Source organism: Oryx dammah, unplaced genomic scaffold (assembly GCF_014754425.2).
Source record: "Oryx dammah isolate SB20612 unplaced genomic scaffold, SCBI_Odam_1.1 HiC_scaffold_11, whole genome shotgun sequence".
Taxonomy (NCBI): Eukaryota; Metazoa; Chordata; class Mammalia; order Artiodactyla; family Bovidae; genus Oryx; species Oryx dammah.
In genome coordinates, this window is record NW_024070195.1 from 33,092,667 (window position 1) to 33,113,001 (window position 20,335).

A 20,335-nucleotide genomic window follows, 5' to 3' on the forward strand; every position below is an offset into this window, starting at 1 on the left:
CGAAAGAATAAATGAATGGGAAAATGAATGAAGAAAACAGAAGAAGTGAAGGAAGGAAAGAAAGAATTCAGGGAATTAATACATGGAATGAAGGGAGGGGGAAAGAGTGAATGAATGGACGGTTGGATGAATGAATGAATGGGTGAGTTAACGCAAGAGTGAGTCAGGACCGGGGAACCCCTGACTCCGAGCCAAAGCAGAGGGCGGGGTAAGGGGGATTCCGAAGGGCGGGGCCTCCGTCCGGAAGCGCGGCGCCTCCCGGGGGCGGGGCCTGAGGGCGGGGCGAGCGAGCGCGTCTGACTGGGCTGCCCAGTTGCCCCGAGTAGCGGCTGCCGCGGACCCCGCCGGCGCTCCGAACCTCGTTCACGCTTCTCGCCGAGCCCCTCAGCCCACCCCGCAGCCCGGAAAGGAGGCCATCTCGGGTCCCGCACCCGCTCTGTGAGGCGGACCTGCAACCCGGAAAGGCGGCGAGGAGTCGGATCCTGCTGGGACCGGGCCCGGCGGGCCGGCGCCGCGGGGATGTCGGAGGCGCGGAAGGGGCCGGACGACACCGATGAGAGCCAGTATGACTCGGGCATCGAGTCTCTGCGCTCCCTGCGCTCCCTGCCCGAGTCCACCCCGCGCCCAGCCTCGGGGCCCTCAGAGGGCGGGGGCCCCCAGCCCTGGACTCATCCTCCGGGAACCGCCAAGGAGCCAGAGGAGAAGGAAGACACGGACGGGGAGCGGGCTGACTCCACCTACGGCTCCTCATCGCTCACCGAGCCCCTGTCCTTGTCGGGGGACCCCAGGACCGAGGACGCAGTTCCAGACTCACCGCTCCCCGCCGCCGGGGCGCTGAGCCCTCAGCAGCTGGAAGCACTCACGTACATTTCCGAGGACGGAGACACGTGAGTATGGGGGCTAGGCTAAGAGAGGACCCCTTCCTCCGCCCCGATGCTAACTCGGGGCCTTCCCCAAGAGCCGCAACAGGCCGGGCATTCCCTATGTGGGGATCCCTAAAGGCACCAGCTCTGGAAGGGGCGGTCCCCACTCTCTCTTTCAAACTGAACTCTCAACCCACTTTTGAGCTGTATCCAGACCCAGTCCAGAGGACCTGGCATCGTCTATCTGCCCCACCTTTTGGCAGGGCCCTCACCAGGCACCTGGAACCCCAGCTAGCATCTTGGAAATCTACCAGTAACCCATCCTGGGGAAGAGAAAATTCCCCTGACCAGCCCAGTTTTGTTTTGTTTTGTTTTTCTCTCTGGAGGACAGGGCATCCTTGTTTGCTTAATATCTGGGATTCCCGGCCTCTGACCTCAGAATGCCCTGTCTCAAAGAACAAGAGAGGCCAATGACAGGCTGCCGGTGGGCCCAGGAAGCTGGGGTCCGAGGTGCTGCCAGGGGTGCATGGCTGAGGCTGGCCTGTGGAGTAAGTGAGCCAGGCTGGGGCACTCTTGCCCCAGCAGACAGATAGGCGGCTGGCTACCCCAGCTAACTTCCTCCTCTGTTGAGAAAGGGGAAGTGAGGGCTAGAGTCAGCCTTACCAACACTCTCCACCTCCTCAGCCCTACAAATCCCCCTCACTGTCCTATGTGACCCCTTCATTTCATCCTTTCTCCCCAGGCCCAGGTGGAGCTTGGTGGAGACTGGGCTGGGGCGGGGCCGGGGGGAGGGGTGGTCAGAGAGGCAGTTGGGTGGTAGGGGCTGGCCAGGTGAGGATTCACCCCTCAGGAAGAAAAGATGGACAAGAGAGGGGGTGGCTGGGATTTGGGGATGGGAAACAGAGTGGAGGGGGGCTGGGGTCCTGGATCTGGGCTGCTGGAATGAATGGGGAGGAGGAGGCAGGAGCTATCTGTCTTGATCTGCTTTTGTGGAGATGCAAAGGTCCTGGGTGGCCTCTGACAGAGACAGACTCTGGACCCACTGGGTGACCCTAGGCCTTTTTGTCCTCTGTGCCTAGAGATCACCAGCCCTCAGGCCCACAACCAAGTTTGTGCGGGCTCTGTGCAGAATACCTGTGGTTGACCTTTGACCCAGGGAGTGGAGGCTTCAGCCCTGCCCCCCTTGCTTAGCCTCTCAGCCCCAGCTTTAATCACCTCTAGTTAGAGACAGGTGTGGAATCTAGACCCGGTGGGGGCGGGAGGGAGGTGTCAAGACCCCCCAGGGGGTTCCCTGAGAGGAGAGGGTGCTTTCTTCCCTCCGGAGGTGTCTGGGCTGTGGACATGTGGAAATGGGAAGAGGAAGTGGGAGGAGGGAGACTGAGGGAGAGAGGGAGGTGGCTGCAGGAATGTGACCAGAGAGCAGGCCCTGGCCGAGGGGATTTCCAGCGCGGTTCCTCCCTCCCTCCCTCCGTCACTCTCTCCTGGGCCTCGCCAGCCACCAAAGCCTGCCCCCCCTGCCCCAAGCAGCCCCCTCCCCAGCCCAGACGGGCCTTTCAGCCAGGCTTCCCCCTGACGAATGCCCCAGCAGCTGCCCGCCCCGGCCTAGACCCTCTGGCTCTGGCTTTCATTTTCCCCACCTGACGTGGGGAAACCCCAGGGCTGGAACTTCCCCTCCTGGCCGCCCCAGGTTAAGGCTCTTTATCCCCCACCCCAGGCACACATTTTCTGCACTGCACAGTCCTCCCCGCAGAGGCACACACAGGAGCGGGGCCCCAGCTCAGGCCCTGTCCCGGCCCTGCAGAATGGCCTCTGGCTGTCCCTTGGAGAGCAGCAGGACAGGGCACTGCCCTGTCTCCTTGCTCCTCTTCCAAGAGCTTCTGTCTCCTCTCTTTTGGGAGGTGTTCATGAGGGGACAGAGGGTGACCCCACCCCTGCCATCTCTGCCCTCCCCATGATGGGGGCAGAGGTGGGGAGCCCAGCCCTGGAAACCACCTCTGTGCTACCCCAGCGGCTTTCAGTTTGGCTTTGAGCTGCAGCTGCCTGGTGGGGGCCCCAGGGGGCCAGAGGGGAGCGGGGTGTGGGCAGGGTGGACAGGAAGGACCTTGTCCCGTCAGCACCCTGCCCACATTCTCACTCAGCCAAGGCCCTCCCAAAGGCCAGAGATGGGAACTTGGAGCTTCCACCCTCAGGATCCTGGCTTCCCGCAGCAACCCTCACTTCCTGGCCCAAACTCTCACTTCCTGCACCTACCCTCTGGGTGGCAACTTAGACACTGATGTGTTCTTCTAACCCCAGAACCCCAGCCCACTCTGTCTGGCCTGAGCCCTGACCCCAAACCTTGCCTCTGCCTCCCAGGCTGATCCACCTGGCGGTGATTCACGAGGCCCCCGCCGTGCTGCTGTATTGCCTGGCTCTGCTGCCCCAGGAAGTCTTGGACATTCAGAACAACCTTTACCAGGTGGGTGGGTGGAGATGGTGGGCTGAGCCCAGATACCTATGTCTGCCCCAGCAGCCATCCCAGCCACCAGACAGCATCCTTTGGCTGCTCCCTCAGGGAACCATATACCAGACACTGGGCAAGAAGCTGAGGACAGAGAGACAGTAGGAATCAGACTCTACTCACCAGGTGCTCGAGCCTGGGCCAGAGGATTCGTGTCAACACCTAATGACACAGCGCGGTGACGAGAGTCGTGATAGAGACACATGCCAGCTGCTGTGGGAACCACTGTCTATGGGAAGCAGCCAGGGAAGGTGTTAGTACAGGACATGATGTCTGCAGGGAACATTCAAGGAGGAGTATGCCGGGCAGAGCCTGCTCGATGCCTCTGTCGCCTCCCCCTGAGACCTCAGCCCCTCACCCAGGATAACAGGCCTCCCCAGAGGATGAGGATTCTGCTCCCACCATCACCATCACGCCCTATCCCTCCTTGCCCCGGCTCTGCCCTTTCTCCAGGGTAGGGGGGGCAGGGCCAGCGCTAAGGGGACTTCAAGAGTAGCAGAGGGCCACCTGCCTTACCCTACCTCCAGAATTGGGGCCCTGAGAATTTGATAGGGGACAACAGAAGGAAGACCAGGGCCCACAATTCCCGTGCCCACCCCAGCAGGTTCCCAGAGGCTGCAGCACGTTGCAGCCACCCTGTGACCCTCTCTCTGTGTCTGCAGACAGCACTTCATCTGGCTGTACATCTGGACCAGCCAGGTGCAGTTCGGGCCCTGGTGCTGAAGGGGGCCAGCCGGGTGCTGCAGGACCGACATGGTGACACAGCCCTGCATGTGGCCTGCCAGCGCCAGCACCTGGCCTGTGCCCGCTGCCTACTGGAGGGGCAGCCAGAGCCGGGCAGAGGACCACCTCACTCCTTGGACCTCCAGCTGCAAAACTGGCAAGGTACAGGTGGCTGCAGGGCCCATGGGAGGAGGAGGGGACAGGAGACAGGGACTCCACTGTCAGGGAAGGGAGGGCCACAGCTTGTCTGTTGATGCATCTCCAGTTCTAAGCACACAGGTACTCAGAATACCTTTGTTGAATGAAGGAGTGAATTAATTAATGGATTCTGGTTAGAATTTATGGAGAACCTATTATATGCTAAGCAGAGAGCTCAACTTTGCCCTCAAGATGTACAGTTTGGGGGCTTCCCTAGTGGCTCAGTGGTAAAGAATCCACCTGCCAGTGCAGGAGACATGGGTTCAATCCCTGATCCAGGAAGACCCCATATGTCGTGGAGCAACTAAGTCCAAGCACAACAACTGCTGAGACTGTGCTTTAGAGCCTGGGAGCTGCCACTCTTGAGCCCAGGTGCCAACTACTGAAGTCCACGTGCCCTAGAGCCTGTGCTCCACAGCAAGAGAAGCCACCGCGATAAGAAGCCGTAGCACTGTGACTAGCAGAGTAACCCCTGTCCACCACAGCTAGAGAAAAGCCCGTGCAGCGAAGACCCAGCACAGCCAAAAACAAATCAATAAATAAAATGATAAAAAAAAGAAAAAAGACATTCAGTTTGGCAGAGATTAGATGAACTCGTTAATTCATTCAACAAAAATGTACTGAGAACTTTCTCTGTACCAGACATTATTGTAGGAGCCAGACTTGCATCTGTGAGCAAAACAAGATAATGTCTGAGGCAAACAATAACCATAAGAAGTGAGTTCTCTGGCAGGTTAACAGGCAGTCACTGCTGTGGGGACGGGAGAGCTAGGTGAGGGGACTGAAGTGGGGGGGGGGGCTTGATGGGATTTTTAGTCTTTGTGCTAGCTCCTTGCTGGCCTGGGTGCCCTTCTTCTTAAACAACTCAATGCAAATTCACATCCTTCATCTCTCAAGTCTCTGCTCAAATGTCCCTGCTCCATGAGGGTCTCCCTGACCACTCTGTTTTAAAATGAACTAATGAATTAATTAGTTCATTCATTCATTAATTCAGGGGCTGGGGGCCTGAGGATCCCTAGAGCTCTGAGGAAGGTGACTTTTAGAAGGGGCCTGAAGGCAGGTAGAGTTTTACAAAAAGACTATGTGTGTGTGTGGACAGGGGAGGCAGCATGTGGTGGGGGAGGGTGTGTGTATTGGGGGGTGTCACTCAGCAACCTGACTCCCGAAGCGTGAAAGTTTCAATAACATGACTGAAAAGGTGGAAACTTTGAGTTCCTTTCCCCCCCAGACTTTTGAGGGGTTTTTTGGGTTTGTGTTTTAACAGTCTTGTGATCAGGGGCACTGAGTAGGCAGGGACGGGGCGGGGGGGTCCCTTGGGGCTAAGGGGTAAGGGAGGTCCCTGAAGAAAGGGAGAGCAAGCTGGTAGATGCAACCCCCATCCTCACCCCATCTCAGGTCTGGCCTGTCTCCACATCGCCACCCTGCAGAGGAACCGGCCACTCATGGAGCTGCTGCTTCAGAACGGAGCTGACATTGATGTGCAGGTGAGGTGGCCCATCAGAGAGCTGCCAGGCCCAGGGCCCAGGCATGGGGCCCCTCTTCTTAGAGGCGTGCCTCCTCTGAGGGCCTTGGCTGACATCCTTCTTCCCCCCAGGAGGGCACGAGTGGGAAGACAGCGCTGCACCTGGCTGTGGAGACCCAGGAGCGGGGTCTGGTACAATTCCTCCTCCAGGCAGGGGCCCGGGTGGATGCCCGCATGCTCAATGGATGCACGCCTCTGCACCTGGCGGCGGGCCGGGGCCTCAGCAGCATCTCATCTACCCTGTGCGAGGCAGGTGCCGACTCCCTGCTGCGAAACGTGGAGGATGAGACTCCCCAGGACCTGGCTGAGGATGTAAGAGGCGGACACTCAGCTCTGCTGTCCAGGGCCTCCCACATCCCTAGTGGAGACAGGAGCTATCACAGCTGAAAGGGCCAAGGAGTTAGGAGCCTGGGCTTGTGATCCACGGCTCTGCCACTCTCTCAGCCTGTGTCCTCAGGACCCAGGGCCTGAACCTGGGACTCCCGCAGGAGCCATGCAGCTAACGCGGGCTCAGGTGTGGACAGCCAGGTGCTGGGGCCTGCCGGAAACCAGACAGTCTTTTGTTTGAGGGTCACTCGCTCTACTCAGCTTTAGCAGATTCTTGCAGAGGAGGAAGACAGGCCCAGTATTTCTAGATCTTGGATTTTTTTTTTAAGAGAGATAAAACCTAGATTTTCTGTAGAGTCTTTCCCATTTTAAAATATATGATGTAAAAAGAAATTCAACATATTTTGTGAGTGCCCTTTCCCACCCTCTACTCCCAAAACGAAAGCAAAAACAGGCCTCAGTTGCCCTGAGGAACCACTCTTTTGGGGATTAGTAGGAAGATTTGCTTCCTGATGTCTTTCAGGGATCACTTAGTGGGGAGGAAAGGGCCTAATGGGTCTCCCAGCTCCCTTCCCCCACTGCCGCCTCTATCCATGGGCCCTAATCTTGCTTCTCTCCATTCCTTTCCTCAGCCCTTTGCCCTGTTGCCCTTCGACGACCTGAAGATCTCTGGGAAGCCACTGCTGTGTGCTGACTGAAGCCAGGACAGGCTCTCGGACCCCAGACACTCCCCCTCTTCCCATCTGGAAGCTGGAGCCACAGCTGCTGCAGTCTGGGCCCAGGCCGTGTGTCCTGGGAACTGCTAAGGCCAGAGCCTGGGGCCAGCACAGTCCTGAGCTGAGAGGAACCATCCCAAGTAAGAGAGCCAGTCTGGAAGGAAGAGCTTCGGAATGGATATAAGATTCCTCAAAGCCCCAGGCAGTGTGGGCGAAGCCTGTTGGCCTCTGTCGAAGATGGTGGGGCTCTCATCTCTTCCCACATGGGGTCAGCCTGAAGCTGCCAACCAGTTAAGACAACATGGACTCTCCCAAATGAGGAGAGATACTGAACTGTGAGTGAGCAGGGCTCCGGAAGGGTTCCAGCTCTCTGCCAAGGAGGACTCTGAAACACTGTTGCTTAAAGACTTCACACAGAAGGCCCTGAACTTCTGGGGAAGGGGAAGTTTCAATAACATGACACTAAAACAGCAGAGACTTTTAACTCTCCCCCACCCCCCCAGTTGTTTTGCGTGTGCGTGAGTGCGTGCGTGCCTGTGTGCACTGGGGATTTCTAGACAGACCTGTCCTGTGACTTTGTGGTGAAGGCAGAGAGAAGGAAATTGGTACTTGAGCAGTGTAGGGCCTTGCCAGGGAGGGTAGGGAGGCTGATGGTCCTCAGGCCTCTCTGTCCAGACCAGTCTCTTGCCTTTTCTGTGGAAATGCAGAGGATGGAGGAAGAGAAAGAGGAGTGAGAAGATGCAAGTGGGAGGCCTCATCATGGCCCTGGAAGAGCCTGGGGAGGAGGGCTAGCCTGTGAAAAGTACACGAGGGAGCGTGGCTTTGTATGTTTTTTTCTCTCATTCCACATATGTTTGAGGCATCTATTAGGTCAGATCTGTGTTGTGATAGAATTTGGGGAATAAAGCAGCACAGTTTCTGACCATTTAGAGATTATAGTCTAGTGAGTGAGACATATTAAAATCATAAACATCTAAATAAATATGTAATTGCAAGTTGCAATGGGAAGAAAAGCTTGTGGAGGGAGAATGATGGACTGGGTGGAGGGCCATACTTGATGGTCCCGGGATGCCTGGGTAGGGGACACGCCCTCTGTTGCTCAGTTGTGTCCAACTCTTTGTGACCCCATGTACTGTAGTCCACCAGGCTCCTTTCCATGGGATTCTCCAGGCAAGCATGCTGGAGTGGGTTGTCATTTCCTCCTCCAGGGGATCTTCCTGAGCCAGGGATCGAACCTGCATCTCCTGTGTCTCGACTTGCATTGGCAGGTGGGTTCTTTACCACTGAGCCACCTGGGAAGCTTCAGGAGGGGACAGGGGAGAGCTTCCCTGGGGAAAGCTTTCTTGGTGAATTAGTAGAACCGGGAGCAGGCCAGTAGGAATCTGCAGGGAATGGATGAGTGGGCGAGGTACACGGGGGACAGGTCATACACATCTTCAAATGTCATGGGGATAGGGGGGACAGAACTGCCAGCCCAAGCCCCCAACCAAGTAGACATGTTCCTGCCACAAAACGGGGAAGCGGTAACATAAGGGGGATGTTAAAACGGTAACATAACGGGGATATACTTGGAATGCAGAACCTCCATATCCGCGTCCCTAGGACGGCAGTGGTCACCGCCACCTCCAGACCGGTGGACAGGGCTTCAGGCGATGACGAAGCGGAGCCGGCACCGAGCTGGAGCTCCTGCTTCCCCAGCGACACAGCAGCCGGGCTTCCGCGCGCGGAGCCGCGTCTCCCGCCGGACCGCGAGGGGGCGATATGGCCCAGCGGCGGCCCGGGGCGCTGCGTGGTCACGGCCGGGGGCGGAGGGGGGGCCGCGGGAGGGAGGCGGGAAGAGCGTTGCACTTCCGCTGGCCGGCGGCTCCTGAAGGCCACAGTGGGAGCGGAGGGAGCGCGCGGCCCGGGGCCCCGCAGTCCCCGGCCCCCCTCCGCCCCACGCAGCCAGGACCATGGACCCCAGGTGGGGACTAAGGGGTTGGGGGAGCGGCGAGCCCACGTGACCGAGCCCCGCGACACGTGACCGCCGCTCCTCCGAGCGCGCGGGGGGCCGGGCGGGGTCCCGGCTCCCAGGCGGGTGGCTGGCCTAGAGCCGCCCGGAGCCGGAGCGGGTGGGGACGCGCCGTGGCCTTGTGCTCCGCGGGTCTCCAGGAGGGTCGGGAGAGAAGTCGTGAGAGGGACCCTGGAGCTTCGAGAGCCCCGAGGGCGGGGTCGGGGGGCGCCGCGCCTCTAACCCGAGCGGCCGGCGGGCGCTGGAGGGAACAGAGGGAACCTGTGTGGCCGGAGGGGCGGGTCCGCTCTTGGGGACGGAGGGAGCCCAGCCTGGCCCGCGCCGCCCCCGCCCCCGCCCCCGCCCCCAGGAGAGAGAGAGGCTCTTTGTCCGTGCTGGGCTGCAGCTGAGGAGGGCGGGGAGGAGGCTCCGGGCCCTTCTCCAGTGTCGTCCCCTCTGGAGGGCCCAGAGGGTGAGGAGCTGTACTCTGATCTTTCTGCCCGCGGTGCCCGCAGGTGGTGGGCAGTGGTGGTGCTGGCTGCGCTCCCCTCCCTGGGGGCAGGTGGGGAGAAGAACCCCGAAGCCCCTCCGGAGTCGTGGACTCAGCTCTGGTTCTTCCGCTTTTTGGTGAACGCGGCTGGCTATGCAAGCTTTATGGTGCCTGGCTACCTGCTGGTGCAGTACTTCAGGCGGAAGAACTACCTGGAAACAGGTGTGTGGGGAAAGGGTGGGGGAAGTGTGCTTGCTCTAGATTAAAAATTAGGAGAGTTGGCCGGCCGTGCAAACGGGATGTGCTTTGGCAAGCGAGGCAGGGCGGGCTGGCAGCAGCGGGGAAGGTGAAGTGCTAGCGAAAAGCTTCGGTTTCAGCTTGTGTACTTTCTCCAGGTAGGGGTCTCTGCTTCCCCCTGGTGAAAACTTGTGTGTTTGGGAATGAGCCCAAGGCCCCGGATGAGGTTCCCTTGGCTGCCCGGGCAGAGCCAGCGGAGACCAGTCCCACTTGGCAGGCCCTGAAGCTGCTGTTCTGTGCCTCCGGGCTCCAGGTAGGTAGGTGGGCTCTACCGCTTTCCCTGGGTAGGGTCCCCAAGGAGCCAGCGCTCACCCCCTGCCAGTCCCAGCAGTTTGCTGGTGGCTGTGTTGTGTGTTCTCCCAGAGGCATACGATCATCTTAGGGGTGGTTGGAGGAAGCACTGTCATTTCTTTCCTCCTCTCTCTACCCTCCGTGATTTCTCCCTTCCTCTTGTAAATATACCATAAATGGACTGATAAAATTTTCAGCCTTCCCCCACTACTGCATGTGAGAGGGACGCTGACCCCACGGCACGTTGGAGTGGGCACTTCTGTTTCCACCTTGTATGCTAAGTTGGACTCACGGGTGTCCGATCTTCGTTAAGAAGTCTCAGTTCAGTTCAGTCGCTCAGTTGCATCCGACTCTTTGCGACCCCCCGAATTGGTTGAAAATAGAAAAGAAAATACTTGGATGGAGTCAGCTCTGACATACGCTACTGTGGGGACAAACAGGGTCTGGTCAGTCTTAAAGCATTAGTCATTGTGTTTCACACACACTTGATTCTCGACAAGGTGAGTCCAGGTTTGGGAGAGAAGAGGCAAGTAACTTGTAGTTACTACAGAGAGTCATGCTGTCCATCCTAATCATTTTCAACATCATCCTGAGAGGAGGTTGTCAGGATGCTTTGGGGCCTGCCTGCTGTTTCCTTCTCTTGCGTATCTTCTCCCCTGTCTCTGCCCTGCCGCATCAAGGTGTCTTATCTGACATGGGGAGTGCTGCAGGAAAGAGTGATGACCCGAAGCTATGGGGCCACAACCACGTCTCCAGGCGAGCGCTTCTCGGACTCTCAGTTCCTAGTGCTCATGAACCGCATCCTGGCCCTGATGGTGGCTGGCGTCTACTGCATCTTATGCAAGCAGCCCCGACATGGAGCACCCATGTACCGGTACTCCTTTGCCAGCCTGTCGAATGTGCTCAGCAGCTGGTGCCAATACGAAGCTCTCAAGTTCGTCAGCTTCCCCACCCAGGTGCTGGCCAAGGCCTCCAAGGTGATCCCCGTTATGCTGATGGGAAAATTGGTGTCTCGGCGCAGCTATGAGCACTGGGAATATCTGACGGCTGGCCTCATCTCCATCGGGGTCAGCATGTTCCTGCTGTCCAGCGGACCGGAGCCCCACAGCTCCCCGGCCACCACACTCTCGGGCCTCATCCTGTTGGCAGGCTACATTGCCTTCGACAGCTTCACCTCCAACTGGCAGGACGCCCTGTTCGCCTATAAGATGTCGTCAGTGCAGATGATGTTTGGGGTCAACCTCTTCTCCTGTCTCTTCACGGTGGGCTCCCTGCTGGAGCAGGGGGCCCTCCTGGAGGGCATCCGCTTCATGGGGCGACACAGCGAGTTTGCGGCACACACCCTGCTGCTGTCCATCTGCTCTGCGTGTGGCCAGCTCTTCATCTTCTACACCATCGGGCAGTTTGGGGCTGCCGTCTTCACCATCATCATGACCCTCCGCCAGGCCTTCGCCATCCTCCTCTCCTGCCTCCTCTACGGCCACACTGTCACTGTGGTGGGGGGCCTGGGAGTGGCTGTGGTCTTTGCTGCCCTCCTGCTCCGGGTCTACGCCCGGGGCCGTCTAAAGCAGCGGGGAAAGAAGGCCGTGCCAGTCGAGTCATCCGTGCAGAAGGTTTGAGGGCCCGAGGAATGACTAGGACCCGCTCGCTGTACCAGTTTCTCTCCTGTCACTCCTCAGAGGCAGCTGGCTCCAGGGCAAAATGCAGGTTTCTTGACCAGCGCTGCGGCAGGGGGCAGGGAGCCCAGGAGGCGGCCTTCCCCATTGCCTTAAGTCACCCAGCCTCCAGTGGGCAGGATTCTCCCCAGGGTGGAGAGAACAGTGGGGGACTGAGAAGGTGGGGGTGCCTTCCAAAGCCCCTGCTTCTCTGGTTCCCCGAAGTCTTGCCCTGGAGGCTCTGTTAGTGCCTCACCTGTGCTTGTCCCCAACCTTGACTACTACCCTTTCAGACTCCGAGACATGCATTTCTTACTCTGGTGAGAGAAGCACAAGTGTCGTAGGCTCCCGATGCTGCTTTCCCAGGAGAGAAAGTGAACGATGGTGCTGTGCTGGGTGAGGGCTTGGGAATCCTGCCCAGCACCACCAGCCCCCCTACTCCTGGATCCCTAGGGTCTGCCCTATGAACCAGTTGCAGGTTTTGGTACTTTGGAAATATAACTTTTGCTCTTATGATTTTATTTTATTAAATTAAATTGCTGCAGTGGGTTTGGTCCTGTGTTCTGGTTGACTAAGTACAAACATTCAACTCCAGATACCTAAAACTTCCATTAGCTCAGAACCACCTACAATTTGTTTTACAAGTGTCAAATGTTTAACTTGTTTAAATACTGAAAGTGAAAAAAAAAAAAAGTGGTTTTTAACATGTACCATTTCTTTGTCCTTGTTTGTGGCCTGGTGGCTGACTGGAAACTGCAGCTCAATGCCCAGCAACACCAGTGAAGGTACCTCATATTGTCAGCCCAGGAAAAGATCAAAACTCAAAAAGTACTGAATCTATGCTTTTGTACTACCATAGTAAACTCAAATTTTGAGTGGAAAATCGTCTGTATATGCTAAGCTTAGGAAAGGGACTTCTGAAACTGTTAGTACATGTACTAAGTTGCTTCAGTTGTGTTCAATTCTTTGTGACCCTATGGACTATTAGCCCTCCAGGTTCCTGGCCATGTAACTCTCCAAGCAACAATACTGGAGTGGGTGGCCATTCCCTTCTCCAGGGGATCTTCCCGACCCAGGGATTGGATTCACGTTTCTTACCGTCTCCTACATTGGCAGGTGGGTTCTTTACTGCTATCCCACTTACCTTCTCTTTATCATTATTTTTTAAAGTTGTAGCTAATTCACAATGTTAATTTCTGCTGCACAGCAGTGGTTGTTTTACAGTATTTTTTTCCATTATGGTTTATAATGGTATAGTGAATATAGTTCTTTGTGGGGCTTCTTTCTACATAGGAAAACTTGGGCCAGCTGACCCTAATGCCCCACTCCATCACCCTCTCAACCACCTTGTTCCTGATTTGATTCAGAGATTCATGTTATATTTTCCACATATACCCCACATAGCTGGTTATCAAGTGGTGTTTGTCTTCCCTATTAGTATAACCTCCAGTGGCATCCATGTTGCTGCAAATGGCATCACTTCATCTTTAATGGCTATTTCACTGTGTATATCTTATCAGTGACCCTGTGTCCACTCCTGTCAGTAGTGCTGCTGTGAACACAGGGGTGTGGGTTTATTTGATGTTTTCTCTGATGTTATGTCCAGGAGTGGGACTGCCTTTTTTAGTTTTCCGAGGAACCTCATTTTCCACTGTGGCTGCACCAGCTTTGGAGCAAGAGACTTCAGCCCCACCCACAGCATGGGAAGGTTCCCTTTTCTCCACACCCTCTCCCGCATGGTACTGCAGCTTTTCAATGATGGCCATTTGGACCCCTGTGTGTAGAACATCATTTTTTCATTTCTCAAATTAGCATCTTGAATATCTTTTCATGTATCTCCTGGCCACCTATGTTTTAAGAGAAACGTCTCTTTAGTTCTTTGCCCGTTTTTTGACTGGATTGAGTTCATATGCAGTTATTTTCTCCCACTTTGACTCATTTTGTTTTTATGACTTCTAAATTTACCCGTGATGGTTTTAATATCTTCCTATGTATCATAATTGGGCTTCCCTGGTGGCTCAGCTGATAAGACTCTGCATGCAATGCAGGAGACCTGGGTTGGAAGGTCCCCTGGAGAAGGGGACGGCTACCCACTCCAATATTCTGGCCTTGAGAATTCCATGGACTGTCTAGTCCACAGGTGTTTCAAGACTCAGACAAAACCGAGCAGGCACGGCTGAACAACTCTGACTTTCACTTTAGGTACCATGTTATCTACTCAGAATGATGGCAGGTTAAGATTTATAAAGGGATACATACAGGATAACTCCAAAGGCAGCACTGTATATACTTAAATCTACAACAGCAGAACCGTGTAAAAAAACCTGCATCTTCTTTATTTTCAATACTTTAATTTCAGAACAAAATAAACAAAAAAAACACAACACACAACATTTAAACCCCATGTCAAACGTGGAGAGGAATAGGGCTTGAGGCCCATGTATCCTGCCTTAGGACAGAAATAAAACCACTAGACATCAGCAGAGGGAACCACATGGGCCAGGGCCACTGGGGCTGCTGCTGCGGCAGGACTCATGGGGACGCTACACAGAGGGAGCAGTCTGCAGGTATAAACTCCTAATCTACTTCTTCCATGCGAGAGGCGTCCTCGTCACCCTCAAGGGGGGGAATCTCATCAGGAACAGCAGCACTGGGCTCCTCTGCTGTCACCTCATCTTCATCAATGCCTAAGAGGAAAGAAACCACTTCAGATATGCCCCCCAAAGCCTTCAAAAGTGTCTGACACACCTTGCTACTTGAGAGGACAAAGGTACTCACCCAGGCCAAGCTTTATCATGCGGTAGATGCGGTTGGAGTGGGTCTGGGGATCCTCAAGTGAGAAGCCAGAGGAGAGCAGTGCAGTTTCGAACAGCAGCACCACCAGGTCCTTGACGGCCTTGTCGTTCTTGTCCGCCTCTGCCTTCTGCCGCAGGGTCTCCACGATAGGGTGGTCAGGGTTGATCTCCAGGTGCTTTTTGGCCATCATGTAGCCCATGGTCGAGTTGTCCCGCAGCGCCTGGGCTTTCATGATGCGCTCCATGTTGGCGGTCCAGCCGTAGGTGCTGGTCACAATGCAGCAGGGTGAGGACACGAGCCTGTTGGAGATCGTCACCTGAGGGTAGGCAGAAAAGCTCATTGTACTGAATCGAATTACCTCCTCAAGGCAAAGATGCTCATCTCTACTCTCTGGGGAAAAGATGCGTCATCTTTGGTAAGTTCTATAGAAATACCAACCTTAAGAGAACAAAAAGGATGGCACTAATAACTGTAGCAGCCAAAGATGGGAGGAAACCACTCTGAAGGCATCGCTAACAAGATAACTTCGCTTCACAACGGCTTACCTTCTCCACCTTCTTATCCAAGATCTCCTTCATTAGTTTGCAGAGGTTCTCGAACTTTGCCTTGCTCTCCTCCATCTTCTTCTTCTCCTCCTCGTCCTCAGGCAGCTCCAGGCCCTCCTTGGTCACAGAGACCAGACTCTTCCCATCAAACTCCTTGAGCTGCTGTACACAGTACTCATCGATGGGCTCCGTCATGTACACCACCTCAAAGCCCCGCTTCCGCACACGCTCCACAAATGCAGAGTTGGCAACCTGCTCTTTGCTCTCCCCTGTAGGATTACTCAGTGTGACTCAAGAGCCAAAATGCCTCATCCTGCCAGTTCCCCAGGACCCTTGAGTGTTCTCCCCACACCACTAAAAAAAGGCTTTTATCAGACCCAGGTTCCAACGCACCAGTGATGTAATAGATGGACTTCTGGGTCTCCTTCATGCGAGACACATATTCTGAGAGAGAAGTCATCTCATCTCCAGACTGGGATGTGTGATAGCGCAGCAGCTCAGAAAGGCGTCGCCGGTTAGTGGAGTCCTCATGGATTCCAAGCTTTATGGGTAGGGGAAAAAAATAATTTTGTTAGGAAATAACTTCTTATCCTCTCAGTGAATGAAAAAAAAATCCATTATAATTATTAAGCAAGTACTTGCTGTTTACCTTCAGGTTTTTAGAGAATGCTTCATAGAATTTCTTATAGTTCTCCTTGTCTTCTGCTAGCTCAGAGAAGAGCTCAAGGCACTTCTTAACAATGTTCTTACGAATAACCTTCAAGATTTTGCTCTGCTGGAGCATTTCTCGGGAGATGTTCAGGGGAAGGTCTTCAGAGTCAACCACCCCACGGATGAAGTCTGAAATCAAAATATGGAAGCTGGGTTTTAAAGATACAGGAGTGGCAGAGATAAAGATAAAAGGTATATAAGGTCATCTGGATTCAACAGAAGGACTGATTTTCTCACCAAACTTTCACTAGTTAGGTTGCAGAGGATCCTTAATCTAAGATAAAGACTCCAGTCCCCCTGAGAACGCTGAAATGAACTACATTAGGGCAAAAAGATACTCACTGGAAAAAAAAAAAAAAAAAAATACACTCACTGAAAAAAAAAAAGATACTCACTGAGATATTCTGGAATCAACTCATCACAGCTGTCCATGATGAACACACGGCGGACATACAGTTTGATGTTGTTCTTTTTCTTTTTGTTCTCGAAGAGGTCAAAAGGAGCCCGACGGGGGATGAACAGCAGTGCTCTGAATTCCAGTTGACCTTCTACAGAGAAGTGCTGAAAGAAATCCAAGATAAGCCAACTATGTACTCAAGAGTGGCTTTTGGTCCCAATACCAAAATATCCAGTTATTTGAAACAAAAACCTTCCTATCTCTGTAGAGAAAATTTAAGCCCTAATGGCCTAAATGAAGCCAACTATAAGCACTATATCATCTTTGGGTCAGACTCCAGGTGGGTAAAGCCACCAGAAACAGGTCACGGGGGAAGATGTCACTTCTCCACCCTGGAAGGGTCCATTAGCAAATGAACTCATAGCATTCACAGTTCCCAGCTACCAACCAGCTGGGTAAGTTCCATTTGTCCGTATCAGCTCCTCCTATTGAGCCAACAAGCAAGACTTCTTACCTTCACTGCCAAGTGATCTTCCCAGTCATTGGTAAGACTCTTGTAGAACTCTCCATATTCCTCCTGGGTGATGTCATCAGGGTTCCTGGTCCAAATGGGCTTGGTCTTGTTCAGTTCTTCCTGATCAATGTACTTCTCCTTTATCTTCTTTGTCTTCTTTTTCTTATCCTTGCCACTATCATCCTCCTCGTCTGAGCCCACATCTTCAATCTTAGGCTTCTCTTCATCATCTTTATCTTCCTCTTCTTTCTCACCTTTCTCTTCTTCAGCCTCATCATCACTGATTTCCTTCTCACGTTCTTTCTCCAGCTAGAAGTATCAAAGATGACAGTTTCAGAGTACAAAAAGGCAAAAACCCCCCAAAGTCCATGCAATTCTCTAAAGCAGCAGTTACCTGCACTTGAGTTACCAGTCCATACTCACATAAAGTGTGATGGGATAGCCTATGAACTGAGAGTGCTTCTTCACCACTTCTTTGACCCGCCTCTCTTCCAAGTACTCTGTCTGGTCTTCCTTCAGGTGGAGAATCACTTTGGTACCGCGGCCAATAGGCTCACCTAGAAAAAATTAATCAGAACAGAATACAAGAACCTAAATAAACGCAGAACTATAACTGCTTTACACATAGAATACTCAAGATCTTCATTACTGTTTCCCCAGAACGCTAATCCAGACACCTTAACAGGAAAGCCAACTTACCATGGTCAGCCCGGACAGTGAAGGAACCCCCAGCAGAAGACTCCCAAGCATACTGTTCATCATCGTTATGCTTTGTGATAACAACCACTTTCTCTGCCACTAGATAGGCAGAGTAGAAGCCCACACCAAACTGCCCAATCATGGAGATGTCTGCACCAGCCTGCCAAAGAGTTTAAAAAAGTCAAACTCAAGTTTCAAAGAAATGGCAAAGCAAACGCCAATAATATAAATGCAGTGTGCCTAACCAACCACCTACCTGAAGAGCCTCCATAAATGCTTTAGTGCCAGACTTGGCAATGGTTCCCAAATTATTTACAAGATCAGCTTTGGTCATGCCAATGCCCGTGTCTACCAGAGTCAGAGTACGCTCCTGGGGGTTCGGGATGATGTCAATTTTCAGCTCTTTGCCACTGTCCAATTTGGAAGGGTCTGTCAGGCTCTCATAGCGAATCTTGTCCAAGGCCTGAAAGTACAAAATTGCAGTTTTACAATTCTGCTTCCTCAAAACCCATCTCACCCAAAAGAAAGTTTTTTAAACTCCCCAAATATAGCTTGTAGGTTGAGAACGACATCCAGTGGGTTACAGTCCTATCTATCCACAGAGAGCAAGGCAATACTTTTTTGGGAACAGCAGTTTATATCCCCTTTATCAGTAAACACCACAAAATGCCAAACCACCCCCACTTTCCCTCTCGGAGTACTTGAGAAACAAAAAACCAACGTCAATGAAGACATTCAGGGCACTCACATCAGAAGCATTACTGATCAACTCCCGAAGAAAAATTTCCTTGTTGGAATAGAAGGTGTTGATAATAAGAGACATGAGTTGGGCAATTTCTGCCTGGAAGGCAAATGTCTCCACCTCCTCCTCTCCATGGTGCACTTCCTCAGGCATCTAAAATAAAAAGAAAGAATTTAAGACTCCTCAAGTTCACCCTCAGACACAATACACACAGAGACTCTATTCTGAGCTGGGTACGAAGACTGGAAAATCCTTCCCTCTATCAGTTTCAGGCAGCACCCTTAGAAACAATGGGCGGAGGGGCGCGCCTAACACATTGAACAAATTGCGTTAATGTTTCTTGTAAGGTATTTTGAACCCAAACTCCTGTTAAGTGAATCATAGATCAGCACAATCTAGTTTGTTAGGCACTCCAACCCAGGTATCTCGAAAGCGAGGTAAATTCACACATATTTATATACGCAAATTACTGACTATAGTTACACCTTCAAGGTAACTAGTTTCACGTTAAAGGGCAATGATTTAAAACTGTCCTCCCATTAGGTAACTCCAAGGAGATAATGTGGTACTGCTGCCTCCCGTAGTAGGGACAGCTAACTCGAGATTGGCGGGATGCCCATCCAGGTGGGCTATTAAGACAAAGAACCGATAAAGAAAGGGCTCCATCGTGACCCCTGTGCACACGTGACTGAAGCTCAAGACCAAACCAAACACTAAGATGGTGGCGTTAGTCTGCGGGGCCGACTCTCGTCACGGCTGGACATGCGTCGACCACGCGAGGAGGGGGCGCCACCGCGCAGCCTCCCTTCGCCCCAACATCCGGGCACCAGGGCGGGGCGCCGGGCTCCAGAAGCTTCCAGAACAATCTCAGTTCTCGGAGAGGCGGGGGAAGGGACGTGCCCACGAATCCCAGAGCCTGCCCCCTCCGCTCGCCAGCCCCTCCTCCACCGAGACGCAGGAAAGATCTGGAAGGATGGAGGAAGCACGACTTACGCCGCCGGCCACCGAAAACGGAGCTCTTCGCAGAGCCTCACAGAAAAGCCCCGAACGAAAGGACTTTAAAAAAATTGCGTCCGATAGAACAAGTGGCAAAACCTGGTCATGACCAGCCTTGCTGAGTCACAGAGGGCGCGCCCACCCGCCCGGCTCGGGGACCCTCCGGCGCCCCGTAGCCGCGTCCGGAAGTGGAGAGGCAAACATGGCAGCGTCCCGGGCCGGCGCGGCCACCACGTGCAGTGCCTACCCCCTCACCCCATTCTGCGGCCCCACAAAACGACGCTTTACAGCTGCGGGAAAGCAGCCCCGCCGCCAGCCACAGAAAGAGTCTAAACTCAAGAGCTCGCTCCCAGCCCTCCCCCAAGAGAAGCAATGGGAGCGTTACGCCAGAATCCGCCCCAACACGAGATGCAGGTCTCGGAAAGAACGCGTGGGCCGAAAGCAACGGGAAAGAACAAGCTAACCTGAAAAGCCCAGGTGAGACCGGAGCCTTACCTTCAGGATAAGAATCACAGGTACTAGAGAACACCGAGCAGGCAATGGCTTCCTCGGGCTCACTTGCCACAAGAAGGCTGCGCGGGGGTGACTCAAGAGAACGGCTGTGTGCCCCCAGTCACCTTATATAAGGCGAAGCACCGCCCAGCTGCCCGCCCCCGGATCCCTCCGCCTTAAAGGAGGATGCCTGTCTGCCGCGCACCTGCCGCCGCCCGCCCGCCCACCTTGACGTCACGGTCCAAAATAGGGGAGGGGATCTTGAAAGGCGGAGCCGCCGGCCTTGAGAGTACAGTATTTACTCATGTTCACAGCCCCGTCTCCGCGCTCCTAAAACAGGACGACATCAGAAACATATGTTGGGAGTGCTCATATAACATAAGCAGTGGAACTAGAGGCGAGGATTCCCCACTGACCTCTGTAAACACCTGTAGGGCAGGCGTCTCCACTCCTGAGAGTCCCAGCCTCGGGACTAAGGTCCAAGCCTAAACAGGGGTCACCCACTACCCCCTACGCTCCGAGGCTCGACTTCCTCATTAAAAGCTGCCCTACACATGCTTTAATTGCCTGATACGGGAACGGGGTCTTTTCCGCGGGCGTTGCGGAATTAAAGAGGTCCCACTTCGTGGGCAGGCCCGGAATACAGGCCCTCCCAGGGGCGGGCCGGCGTTTCGCCGTGAGGCGTGGCTCCGGCTGCGGGCCGGGCGCTGGCTCCAGCCGGCGAGGGGACTCTTTGCCTGCACACGCGGCGGAAGGATCCAGGGCGGCGGCGCTGCGACACTTCCAGCAGCTTCCAGACCGGCCAGGGAGGCCCCGCCCCGCCCCTTCCCTCGAGGCCCCGCTCCGCCCTCTGCGGCCTGGGCTGTGCCTC

At 54.3% G+C, this 20,335-nt stretch overlaps 3 protein-coding genes across 5 annotated transcripts; 2 read left to right on the forward strand and 1 right to left on the reverse strand.

The window, feature by feature from the left end:
- Positions 1 to 266: 266 nt before the first annotated feature.
- Positions 267 to 7,780, forward strand: NFKBIE (NFKB inhibitor epsilon). Its single transcript, XM_040249604.1, has 6 exons — positions 267 to 887; positions 3,219 to 3,321; positions 4,026 to 4,248; positions 5,680 to 5,768; positions 5,879 to 6,118; positions 6,766 to 7,780. Exons 1-6 carry the CDS (start codon positions 520 to 522, stop codon positions 6,829 to 6,831), a joined length of 1,089 nt encoding a protein of 362 aa, XP_040105538.1. The 5' UTR covers positions 267 to 519; the 3' UTR covers positions 6,832 to 7,780.
- Positions 7,781 to 8,665: 885 nt separating this feature from the next.
- On the forward strand, positions 8,666 to 12,121 carry SLC35B2 (solute carrier family 35 member B2). Of its 2 annotated transcripts, none has more exons than XM_040249601.1 (4): positions 8,666 to 8,812; positions 9,355 to 9,551; positions 9,725 to 9,879; positions 10,598 to 12,121. In XM_040249601.1, the coding sequence occupies exons 1-4, from the start codon at positions 8,802 to 8,804 to the stop codon at positions 11,534 to 11,536; spliced, it is 1,302 nt and encodes a 433-aa protein (XP_040105535.1). In that variant the 5' UTR covers positions 8,666 to 8,801; the 3' UTR covers positions 11,537 to 12,121. The 2 variants fall into 2 exon arrangements, with proteins under 2 accessions (XP_040105535.1, XP_040105536.1); XM_040249602.1 differs by lacking the exon at positions 8,666 to 8,812 and adding an exon at positions 8,894 to 8,960.
- Positions 12,122 to 13,889: 1,768 nt separating this feature from the next.
- On the reverse strand, positions 13,890 to 20,038 carry HSP90AB1 (heat shock protein 90 alpha family class B member 1). 2 transcript variants are annotated; one of them, XM_040249573.1, is made up of 12 exons: positions 19,468 to 20,038; positions 17,983 to 18,129; positions 17,491 to 17,697; positions 17,235 to 17,394; positions 16,959 to 17,092; positions 16,536 to 16,844; positions 16,020 to 16,185; positions 15,563 to 15,753; positions 15,307 to 15,454; positions 14,914 to 15,182; positions 14,351 to 14,684; positions 13,890 to 14,259 (listed from the first exon to the last, which is right to left on the reverse strand). In XM_040249573.1, the coding sequence occupies exons 2-12, from the start codon at positions 18,127 to 18,129 to the stop codon at positions 14,150 to 14,152; spliced, it is 2,175 nt and encodes a 724-aa protein (XP_040105507.1). In that variant the 5' UTR covers positions 19,468 to 20,038; the 3' UTR covers positions 13,890 to 14,149. The 2 variants fall into 2 exon arrangements, with proteins under 2 accessions (XP_040105507.1, XP_040105508.1); XM_040249574.1 differs by lacking the exon at positions 19,468 to 20,038 and adding an exon at positions 18,462 to 18,467.
- Positions 20,039 to 20,335: the final 297 nt, after the last annotated feature.